The sequence below is a fragment of the Lithobates pipiens genome, unplaced genomic scaffold (genome assembly GCF_037356315.1).
Source record: "Lithobates pipiens isolate NorthernLeopardFrog02 unplaced genomic scaffold, aLitPip1_a1.2 Scaffold_16, whole genome shotgun sequence".
Taxonomy (NCBI): Eukaryota; Metazoa; Chordata; class Amphibia; order Anura; family Ranidae; genus Lithobates; species Lithobates pipiens.
This window is the reverse complement of record NW_027507748.1, coordinates 548,786,172-548,798,716: the sequence shown is the minus strand read 5'-3', so window position 1 is coordinate 548,798,716 and position 12,545 is coordinate 548,786,172. Positions and strand designations below refer to the sequence as shown.

Here is a 12,545-nt window from a genome sequence, read left to right as displayed (position 1 = left end):
TGGTGGGGGCATCCCCCTGGCAGAACATATGAGCTTAGCGGGTGAGATCGCTGAACTAACTTTGCATGGTTAGTACAGCGGTCCCGACCAGAGCTGATCGTTTTTTTTTTGGTTCAACCCGCGGGGGACTCTCGAGGGGATGTCTTGTTATACTAATTATACTCTATACAATGCCTTGTTTTCTTTGTTAACAAGCCCACCTTTGTTTCACAGTACCACAAATATCCTTTGTATTGTTTATAAATCCAATAAACAATATCTTAAAATATTATATTGCTGTGAAAGAAGAGGGTAAGGAAAGCAGGCATTGCAGGTAGTTCTTGTAGTGATGAAGATTTTAGTTTGTTTTTGAAGCATTATATTTCAAGTGTAAACACCAACAATGAATTTCTGCTATTTTCTACCATCTGCTCTGTTAAATATACAATTAAATGTGTTTTGTGATATAATACGTACAAAAAAAAAAATTTGATCCCCAAGCAGCTGGTAAAAAATTAAAATAAAAAAATAAAATAAAAAAAGCAGCGCCGGCTGTTATATACACCTTCTCTTTGGTGCCGTCTCCTGCAGACTTACCTGCTCACTAATTCAGCTCCAGTCTTCTTACAGGTTGAATGACATCCAGTATCATTCAATTTGCTTTGTGTGAGTCCAGGCTCTGTCCCCTGCCCTGGACTTAATAAGAGAATGCTACAGAGCGCCATGCCACATCATTTAATGGTGCTGCACTATAAAGCATTTAGGATCCACGCACCTCCACCTCCTGATGTCAGTGCACTAAACCAAAGACAGCTTGTTAAAAAAAAAAAAAAAAAAAAGAAAGCTAAGTATAGTCATCGATTTATTTTTAAGGCTGCAGGGATGCTCCAATAGGGGTGGGGAACAAAAGGGGAGAGGGCCTGGCAAGTTGAGCTTTAAGGCAAGAGCTGCACAATACCTTGGCTGCACTACTGAGATCACGAATGGTTCTCTATGGCGTAAACTACACAAGGAACCATATGTTAATTTGAGTTTAGAGACTGATCAGTAGTCTTTTTTAAAAATATGCCCTTGTAGATTGTACAGTATATATAGGGACAGCAAGCAATTTTGCAAATATAACCTCGGACCTCAGCCTTTTCTTTACCCAAGATATGGGAAATGTCATTATAGAATTAGACCAGATTATGACCGAAAATCAACAGCGAGTGAAGACTATTATGTCACAAACAATCCAGAAAGAGAAATAAGAACAGAAGTTCTGTACAGCTGAAGCTGGTAAAAAATCCTTTTCAAAGTTCACACTATTAATTGTCTATGCAAAACAATACATTCAGCATTAAATATATAAAACGTATTAAAGTCATTTGCTTGCCATAGCTATATTTTGTTACAAGCAGATTTTTCTTACCTGCAGCTGTGCATCACTGCCAAAAGCTTTCCCTCTTTTGCTGGGTAATACACGGTCACATGCAGCTGGCCTACATTAAAAGCTGTTGACTCAGGATCACTGTGGGAGAAAATGACAATAATCAGTCTTGTAAAATGTTTTCATGTTGGTAGTTTATCAGTTGTTATTCTACTGAAATCCATGTCAAGCCTTAATATAGTATTTACAGGGGAAAAGCTCCATGTAGAAGCATGGGGAAGTCACCCCTCCTGCAGGAGGCAAGTTTTCAAAGAACAGGGATTTGTAAACATAAAGTCCACTTACAGCACCACTGCTGGTAAAATCTGGTATTGCAATTCAATCCTCAAATACAATGGTTTCATATGGGGAAAACATGCATTTCATTGCATTGGTTGTACTCGGTTCCAGCCAAGCTGTACAAATCCTTATTTCTTGATCATAGACCACGGGACACAGAGCCTTCATTACATAGTGGGTTAGATAGGTACCTTTGGTGATTGGACACTGGTTAACCCAAATTAAGGCGAATTCCTCCCCTATATAACCTCTCCCATACGGGGAGCACCTCCGTTTTTTCGCCAGTGTCTAAGGTTGTTGGTCATGTAAAGCATGTGCTGTGAAGAAAGCTCTATTCAGGTCCCTGTGGGGGCTTAAGGGTTATGCTGACCGGATCCATATCTCGGGCCGATATTTTGACTCCCAAGATGGTATGGTACCTGGGGGCCTTGTTATCTGAAGAAACAAGGTTTTGCCTGTAAGTCTCTCCTTGGAGGACTGGGCTCTGAGAAAACCAGGCTTGGTGTACTATTAAGACAGTGGCATGAACATTCTGGCAGAGTCTTTTACAGGTCCAGGTAAGAGGTCCCTCTGAGTAGGAACACAAAAAACCCTGAAGATTGGCACAACGCTACCCACCGTGATGGGTGAAGGCTAGAAACGGTCTGTTCTCAGCAGTTCCTGTGGCAGGGGGCACGCTTTTACAGCCTCAGGCAGAGAGCAGAAGGGGGGGGGGGCGTGGTTGTAACGCCATGCACAGCGCTCCAGTGCACAGGCGCCAGGCAGCTAATTTAAAAAGCCGAGAGCGTCAGAAACCTGTAAGCAGGTGAACACAGCTGCGGGCAGTAAGCATCCTAAGTGATCAGATCCAGGCAAACCTAAGAAACTTACTCGGCATCAGGTTGTGCAGTATTATGCACATATGTGTATTGTAAGACTTTTAGCACAACAGTGACTGCATATGTACTAGTACCTCTGCTTTATAGCTTGGGACAATGTCCCCTCATAAAAGCATCTCAGGGGGAGGTAGCAAGGGCCCAAACAATCAATGCTTACGTCTAGGGGTCCTAAAGATGCCTGTAGATTACCACCCCCCCTGCAAGACTGGAGCCAGCCTCACAGGATGAGTCAGTGCCCCTGTCAGGTTTTGCAGCCTCTCCCAATGTTGCAGCCCCAGTGTATTTCACAGAAGATTCCCTTAAGGCTACATTTGAAGGTTTGGAGGGAAGGATTATGAATTTTATTTCAGCTTCCTTAAAAGATAGCAGGAAAAGGGGTAGATCCCCTCCCTCTGCTGCAATTTCTCTTTCAGATGATTCTTCTGACAATGAGGAGAGAGCAGTCGAATGAATGAGAGGAAGAAGAGAGAGTTTCCTCTTCTCAGGCACTCAAGAGGCAGGTCCAGTATTACACTGAGTTGGTGCGTACCATATTCAGAATGCCCTCTGCTGAGGCTGCCACATCCTCAGTTTCTTCCTTGGGGGTAAGAAAAATCCCACAGACAGCCTTTTCCTTTCCACTTCATTCTTTAATGGATAAATTGTTGTATGAGGACATCCCGATAAACAGTTTTTTCCTCCTAAAAGGTTTTCTATGCTTTATTCTCTGGAGGAAAGCTTCACCAAGAAGTGGCAGGTCCCATCCGTGGATGCGGCTGTCTCTTGTGTGAACAAAAACCTGACCTGTCCTCTGGACGATGCTCAGGTGTTTAAGGATCCAACTGATAGGAAACTGTATTAAAAGCCTCCTTTTCCATGGCTGGCACTGTAGTCAAACCTACTGTTGGTTTATGTCAATTCCTCAAGGTACAAGTTAAACAGATGCTTAATCTCCTTCCCAGTGAGGAAGTGGAGAACTATGCAGACCTTCCTCAGGTTCTGTGTTTTATGATTGATGATGATTGAATATTTCCTGCTCACCAAAAATATCTAAGGTTTGCGGTAGATCAGTGCCAATTTCAATTTGTGGCCCTTTCTTTCGGTCTCGCTACAGCTCCTCGAGTTTTTACAAAGATTCTAGACACTCTCTTAGCGAATCCAGGGCATACCTGTGGTACCTTATCTGAATGATTTGCTACTCATAGAGCAATCAGTAGTGTGCCTGAACCACAGTGTTTTCAAGACAGTAAAACATCTGGAAAGCCTAGGTTTGATTATCAACCTAGAAAAAATCCTCCTTGCAACCTTTAAAAAGGTTGGAATATCTGGGCATGATCATAGACACCGCTCAAGGCAGAGCATTTCTACCAGATATGATCAACATGGTCCATGGCATACTCCATCTCCCATCTAATATCCCCTGTTCAATAAGGTTTTGATGATCAGCTCACAGGTGGCCTCTATGTGTTTCGACTATATTGAGCTGTGTTGCCCCCGAGTTTATCCGTATATTTTTCTTTATTGGAAACCATATTCTGTCTAATCACTGATTAATTAATAAGTATTTTACGTGACCCTATTGCAAAATAGTGAGATCCTTCTCTTCTTTGCAACTACTGAACCTCAAATGTGTCCTGAAGAAGTACAACGAAACGTGTAGATGCATTAGGGCTCATCTCATGTATTAATTATTATCTGCATATGTCATTTTTATTATTTCTTTTATGTCTCTGGTATTTATACTATATGTATTTTTCAATAAAATGTTAAAATCATGTTTTGTACTTTCAGTGTTTGTTGTGCCCTTTAAACTCAGACCACAGGTTTTCTTTGAATTCTTTTTTTTTCTTTTCTTTATGTTCCTAATATTTGTGGATGAGGCAATGTGAGTGCTTTTTTTCCCTTTCTCTGTTTCTACCAAAACCAAAGGCCAAGGCCATAAGAGCTCTGGTTTGCCTAGTATTAAGCAAAAGGAGTCCCTCCATTCAGCTTTGTATGAGACTGTTAGGAAAAATGGTCGCCTCTTTCAAGACTGTTCCATTTGCCCAGTTTCACTCAAGGCCTTTGCAGAGAAGCATCCTTGCGGCTTGGAACAAGAAGCCTCATGCCTTGGCTCTTCCTATGTGCCTATCCCCAAGGATACGCAAAAGCTCAATTAGTGGTTAGGAACCAAAATCTTTTGAAAGGCAAGGCCTTTCTTCCACTACCATGGAAAATCATAACCACGGATGCCAGCTTGACAGGCTGGGGAGCAGTTCTGGAAGAAGCATGCAAGAACAACAGGACAAAACAACAATTGTCAACAGACCCAAACCCAGAGCGCCGCTGCAAGAACCCTGTGGCCAAAATCTACATCAGGACATCCACCTGGTAGAACATTGAAAAGGTATGAACATAGGACTAGGTGGTGGCCTTACAAACTGGGCTACAGAGGCCTAGTGCTGGAATGCCCAAGATACTCACACTGATCTGGTAAAAGTGCAGGAGATTTATCCTTAAAGGGGTTGTAAATCCTTAAGGTTTTTCATGCATTCAGGTGAAAAAACTTTTGTGCTGCAGCTGCCCACCAGAGCCCTCCTTTTACTTACCTGAGCCAGATCGTTCCAGCGATAGGGACGAGCCAGGCAGCTCAAGCCTCTGTCTCGGGTCCTCATTGGATAGACTGATATGAAATCCAGTGACTCGGGGGGAGGGGCTGAGTCCTGCTGTCTGTGTCAATGGATGCAGCAGCAGGACTTGGTAGCAAGCCCGCCCGGGTGTCCCCTTTGAAAGCGGCTCTTCGAGATGGCACTCGAGGAGAGGAGCAGCCAGGAGTGCTGCGGGGGGACCCCCAGACAAGGATTGGAGCCACCCTTGCACAGAGGAGGCAAGTATGTTATTAAAAAAAAAAAAAAAAAAACACACACAAACCTTTACAAACAGTATGTAAGCTTGAGCAGATTTCTTATCCATCGCGCAATAGTGGAACTGGAAGCAGGGAGTCCCCTGTGAGGTCCTGAGGGCAGGACAAATAAAGAATCCATCTGTCTGATTGAAGTTTTTGCTTTGAGGTAGACTCTTATGGCTCTTACTACGTCCATGCAGTGAAGAGAAATGTGGGTGCTTTGGTTCAGGGCATAAGGATGGAAGGACAATATCTTCACTGAGGTGGAAGATGGATATCACCTTAGGAAAAAAGGGTGGTCTTAGGTGTAAAACTACCTTGCCACTGTGAATAATGAGGAACAGTGTCGTAAAAGAGAGAGGTGCCAACTCAGACTTGTCTGACAGACATGATAGAGACCCAAAGGCCACTTTTTGGGATAGGTTAGGGATCTCCCAGCTGGATTCAAAAGGTGGTGGCAGAGAAAACCAAGTTGAGATCCCAGGAAAGAACAGAGTGCTGCAAGAGGGATTCGATACACCTTGAACAAAAGGAACACAAGGGAGAACAAAGCTAAAGCCATTTTAAAAAAGAATGGACAATGTCAAAACCTGTCCTTTCAGTGTTCTGGTCAAGACCTGATCATAGTAAGGCCAGAATGTGAGGCACAAATGAATGGAAGTGCCCCTGTGGACTCAGAGACCCCCCCCCCCCCCCCCAAGACCTGGGTTTCTGTCATGAACACTGTGCCAGTAGCCAGGGCTAGTGTGCATGTTTACAGGCATACAAGTCTAACTACACGTTTGTTGTGCACGCATAAAAACACAATCATGCATATGTAATGAACATGCAGGCACATCCACTGCCGCCAAGTGAGCTATTTAAAGCTGAACTCTGCACAAAATCATTTCTGAATGTTGTTCTGTCTTGCTCCTGTGTTCCTGATTCTGATACTTATACTGACCCTGTTATTGACTTGGCTTCCACCTGACCTGCTTTTGCATTACTCTTGTCTGCTTATGTTCACTGCCTATCTGCATTACCGACAATTGGCTTGTCTTTTAACCAAGATTCTGCCCATGAACTCTATACCTTGATTCCTGTATGTCTGCCTATTTCTGCTTATGATTTCGTGCCTTCTTGCTCAGTTGCTACTGGACCTAGCTTGTTATTAGACTCCCCTTATGACTGGACTTGGTGAATCCATGGTAAACAACCAGCTGTACTACTGCGCATCTGATACCAGCACTCCCAAGATCCAGTCTTCGGTTTCTGCACCCTGGTACCTGGTGCCTGTGTACCAGGTACTTCTGGGACAGTTTGATGCAATGAGAATTGCGGACTTCTTCTATTGCCCCATCTTGTGGAGCAGATGAAACCGAATTCACACATTAACCAGAACTTAGACCAGGAGATTATCAATGCATCCAATGGTCGCTATGGTCCTGGCCACAAACAGAAGTAGTTTGTTGTTGACATACCAGGTAGAAGATATCTGCGTGAAGGGTCCTTGCCTATGATCCAGGTGGTGGCTGGGGTAATCTGCTTTCCAGTTGTTCACTCCTGGGATATGGACTGCAAAGATTGCTGGAGAGTGAGTCTCTTTTCCTCAGATTATCTGGCTTGCTTCCTTCAAGGGTGCCCACTTGATGCTTGATGTAGGCCATGGTTGTGGCATTGTCTGACTACACCCTGATTGGAGCAAAAGGGAGGTCCAGTAATGCAGAGCCATTTTTATTGCTCTGAGCACCAGGATGTTGATGGGGGCTTGGCTTTCACAGTTGACTATGGACCATGTTCCCTGGACTGTGAGGGACTAGAACACTCCGTCCTAGCATGGAAAACTGGCACCTGTTTCCAGCGATAAGAAAGGAAGAACTTCCCTACTGTTACAGGAGAATTCCAGCTTGAACCAATGTAACTATGTACATACCTGGCCAATACTCCCAGAAGCTGAAAATTGACTAAAGCAGACACTGCTACTCCAGTGATCTTCACTTGCTTCCAGGTCCCGTGCCAAGCAGATGCCCTGCTGCAGTCTGAACACATGAGGTCAGCCGCTGGATTCCGGTGCCATTCAAATAATGTTTTACATTGTCTTAATGAATGCAAAAAATTCTCTTATTGGACTAGGGGGAAGAGTGTAATGCCATCGCCCCCCCTCTCCACCTTGTCCAAACAGAGAACGCTTTGCATTCATACAGAAAATGCACAGCATTCTCTGAATGCCACCTGTGCCAAATAGCCAACCTCCTGTGATCAGCATGTAACAGGCAGCCACTTTACATGGGACGCACAAACAAGTGGAGATTTCCAGCTTCCAAGAGGATTGGTCAGGTACAGGGCATTCCTACAAAAAAAAAAATCAAAGCAATAACTGCTGTAGTTCTTCTAAAGCACAGTCCTGATGATCTTAGTTGTTCATTGCCCTTGTCCAATTTGCTGTAGTTAGACATAATGAAAATTGCAGAGAGAGCTGGTTGCGAGGCTGGGCCTGCAAAAGTAAAGAGTGCCTTTAGGAGCATCTCAAACTATCTAAAGAATCTTTGAAAGAAAGAACATCTTCAATAGGTACAGTGAGATAATTGTTTAAGACTGAGATGGCAGGACCCAAAGGGGCTTGGCGATATGAAGGAGAATCGAGTTCTACAATGCTGAGGCTTTTGTGCACAGCAGCATAAACCTATCCACATTAGCAAGCATGTTGCGTGAAGCTCCCACTTCAGGAGTTAAAGAGCGTGAGAGAGAAAATTCTTCCACAGCCTCCTAAAACACTGCCTCTATAGGAGCTGGAGAAGGGGCTTGGCTTTGGTAGCCCTGGACACAGGTGGCTGTATTAAAGCCATTATACTTTTGTCATGTAGACGGCTTGTGTGCCTGAAATTGAATTAGATGGGGAGATCGGTGCTAAAATCTGTTCTAATACAAGAGTTGCATTGTCACTCTATAGTTGAATATTGTGCAGAACTTCAGCAAAGTAAGTGTTCACCTGAGGTTTTGCAGTAGCTTAATTTCACCCGGTTTCTACCATTGCTACGGATAAAGGTATTCCTCTGTGAGGTATACACAAATTATGGTGAAGAATATTGGGGGTATGTGTGTCTGGAAGGAGTATGCAGTAACCCAGGTGTAGATTGCCAAGTAGCAAGGTCTTTGTGGCAAAAGGGTAGGAAGAAACACCTGGAACCTTATAAGGGCTCTAGGCGGAAGGGGCAGTAAAGTGTACAACCAGTGGTGTGATGTAAAAATAGGATTTTTATAACAGCTTACCTGTAAAATCCTTTTCTTTTGAAGTACATCACGGGACACAGAGCCATAGTAATTACTATGTGGGTTATAGTCCACCTTCAGGTGCTGGACACTGGCACACCCTAAACAGGAAGTTGCCTCCCTATATAACCCCTCCCAGACCGTCTCAGTTTTGTAGCAAAGCAATACATGTGTATACTAGAAAGAGGGGCAGGACATCTGTGTCCCGTGATGTACTTCAAAAGAAAAGGATTTTACAGGTAAGCTGTTATAAAAACACCATTTTCTTTAATCGTACATCACAGGACACAGAGCCAAAGTAATGACTATGTGGGATGTCCCAAAGCAACACAACAAATAGGGCACCACAAGATAAAAGAGAGGACTTATACTGCTGACTGCGCCCACAGACGACATCCTCATGTCTTTTTACATCCACCTGATAGAATCTGGTAAATGTATGGATTGAAGACCAAGTTGTGGTCTTGCAGATTTGAGCCATGGAGGCTTGATGATGCACTGCCCACCAAGCACTAACAGCCCTAGAGGAGTGCGTTTTGATTTGAGAGGGTAGAAACAACCTCTTTAAACCATAAGCTAGAACAATCCTCTTTTAGGACCTTCAGGCAATACGAACAAAACATCCGTTTTCTGAATCTGAGCAATCGTCTTTAAGTAGACTGCTCTCACCACATCAAGAGAATGTAGTAATTTTTCTTCCATGGAACAGGGTTCTGGAAAAAATGAAGATAGGACAATATCCTGGTTTATATAAAAACCTGATACTACCTTTGGTAAAAAGTTAGGATGAGGACGCAATACTACCTTATCCTTGTGAACAAAAATAATATGGCTCTTTACAAGAAAAAGCATCCAATTTTGATGCCCTTCTTTTTCAGCAGATATGGTTACCAGAAAAAATTGTTTCCTTGTCAAAAAAATAAGCAAGGGAATATGTTGTATCGGTTCAAAAAAAGGCCGTTTTGTAATGCCGCCAAAACTAAATTCAAATCCCAAGGGTTCAGGGGTGACCTAACTGGGGATTAAGCCATGTTACCCCCTGAATAACGTTAAGAACCTAAGAAATCGAAGCAAGTGGTCGCTGAAATAATACCGATAAGGCTGAGACCTCTCCTTAGAAAGCACTCAAGGCCAGCTTTATTTCTCACCCGATCTGCAGAAAGTCAAGGATTCTACCTTTAACCAAACCCCAACCTCTGTTCTTACATGGGTGCAACCATGATCATTTTTTGCCAAAAGATGGTTCAATGCTTGAAAGAGAGACTTCTTTTTCTCTGGATCCTTAGAAACGTTTGAACACTCTTCCTGCCAGATCCTTGAGAACTGCAGAAGAATTCCACTTATTGAGCAAGCAGAGGTGCCTCCTCAGAAGGAGGCTTCAGTATCTTGTAGGTTTCCTCCCCCAAGCCCTCTTTTGTCCCTGGGGTTAACCCTGAGGATTACCTCTTGAACCTGACAGTGGAGGCTGTTGTGACTGCCTAGAGGCTGATGCCCCTGGCACAGAAGAAGCTTTAAAACAAAAATACATTTACTCATTTCTTAAATGGCAAAAGGGGTACTTTTCCCACTAGAATTTCTTTGGATGTATTATCCAAAACATGCCCAAATAGCTGTTTCACCACCACATGGTGCTTAGCGAAGGGTGCAAGGCCTGAAAAATAGAATCTCTCATAGCAACTATTGCAAACATAAAGATCCTGGACCTGCTGAGCAGGATAACCTTGAACACCTGTTTAAACTGGTCTCTCAATGATTAAGCAATTACTGTCAGCGCAGACTGAGACACTCAATCTGCCAGAGAAAAAAGTGTTTTTTTTTCTCATTTTTTTTTAATAGAAATTCCAACTTTTTATCCGTTGGATCCCTAAGCATTTGAGCATTGTCTGCCGGACAAGTCAAACTCTTATTCACAGAGGATATAGCAGCGTTAATCGCTGCTATACTCTACTTAGTGAATTTCCTCCACCATGTGAAAACTTTTTAGGAGGGAAAATAATGCTCATCTGTGGATCCTCTCAGATACAAAAAAGCTTTTTCAACAATGAATGTATGGGAAAAGGCATGCACAGCTTGAGGAGGCTTTAGCCCAAACACTCAGTTAAGGGTACATAAATGTGGAGCTGATCATTCAGCAAAAAATTGCACCATCAATCTTAAGATTGAAACAGCTGATTTCCCTGCATTTGACATCTCAGAAGAGGCGTCATCAGCCTCACCATGATCCCCTGTGGGAATCCGTCTTCTCCAGCCCCTAGTTCCTCAGTTTGAGGGTCCTGGGTAATGGAAGAGAACCTGTCGCATTTGGACCCACATTGGGATGCGATTAAAGTTGCTAAACTTTTTTTTTTCTTTAAACCTATCATGGCTGAGGAAAAAGATCTTTTTAGTAAAATAAACAGGGGCTGCAGCGTTGAAAACAGTTGCAAACATTTCATGGCCTCGATGCTCACTCTGACCAGCCAGCCCCTCTCAAGGGAGGATGCCATTTGTAGAGATGAGTAGGCTTTCCAGAACTTGAGAGCTTTTAGCTCTTTTTTGGGGGTGTTTCAATCTCCTTCTGACCTTAGCATGATGCACAAAGCAGAAGTACTACCAGAAGAAATTGCATCCACAGCCAGCACAAATGGAGTTTTTTTAAAAAAAAAAAAACACACTCCCGCGTTGGAGGACGCCAATGGCGCGCTAAGCCCCGCCATCGCGCCCCCCCTTTCCCTTTCCGAAATTTTTTTCCCGCATAAGCACAGGCCCCCATTCCGACGTGATCAGCTTGTGAGGGAGGGATGGCGTGAAGAAGATCTGGAAGCCGTCACCAAGTAGGGGCAGTGAAAGAAAAACAGCATTGACGTTAGTTTTTAGTTCTCCCTTATACTCAGCCTTATGAAAAGGGGAAGAGTTCAGCCCAGGTGGGGGTGTCTGGAGGAAGCAAAACCCCCCAAACTTACCGGAGGTCTGCCTGCTAGCTGGAGGAAAAAAAATCTACTGCTTCTGTGACACAGCGTGATCTCTGAGCAAAGCATGAGAAGGTACGTGCTCTATACAGCCCCCAGTGGTGACACTTAGTTATGATAACATTTACTTTAAAGGAGACATTTCATAAGAAAATTTAAAAATGCCTTAGAAAACTCCACTTACCTTTCCCACCTCAGGGTTTTCTGTGGTAAAACCAACAGACCCAATCTTCACCCTTCATGGTGGGTTCTGTTAACAAACCTTGAGGAACCGGGGACCCTCGGGGGAACCCACAATCCTGGACCTGTAATAGCACCCCGCCAGTAAAACTTTATGGCCTTAATACCAAAAGTACTGGATCACGGGGTCCAGCTCTCTAAAAAGAGAAGCGTTTACATGCAAAACCTTGTTTCTTAGGAAATGAGGCCCGGGCAACATTCAATTTGGCCTAAAAGACACTTTGAATGGATCCAACTGCAGAGCTAGCCCCAGCAAGGATTGCTCCAGTGGAGCTCAGCACAACACATCTTCACTCGTGACCAACACCTTAGACACTGGTGAAAAAACTGAGATGCTCCCGGTATGGGAGGGGTTATATAGGGAGGCAACTTCCTGTTTAGGGTTTGCCAGTGTCCAGCACCTGAAGGTGGACTATAACCCACACAGTAATTACTATGGCCCTGTGTCCCATGATGTACCATTAAAGAAACACCTAAGAAACTTGTAAGGGCTCTAGGCGAAAGGGGCAGTAAAGTGTGCAACCAGTGGTGTGATGTAAAACCTGGTCATCTACCTGAGACTAAACTCTGAGTGGTCGCAATTTTAGTGCAAAGTTTGGAAAGTTTACACTACGAAAGTCAATAAATACATTCCAAATATAGCCAAGGTTTTTACAATAACAGTCATAGATACACAGTGA

The 12,545-nt window shown here is 43.6% G+C and overlaps 1 protein-coding gene across 2 annotated transcripts in view; it reads right to left on the bottom strand.

The window, feature by feature from the left end:
• ESYT1 (extended synaptotagmin 1) overlaps positions 1-12,545 on the bottom strand; it is a 157,268-nt gene that overhangs the window by 14,983 nt on the left and 129,740 nt on the right. For both annotated transcript variants that reach the window (XM_077483405.1, XM_077483407.1), the window contains one exon: positions 1,391-1,489. In XM_077483405.1, the coding sequence (XP_077339531.1) occupies positions 1,391-1,489 (99 nt within the window). The remainder of the gene's footprint in view (positions 1-1,390; positions 1,490-12,545) is intronic.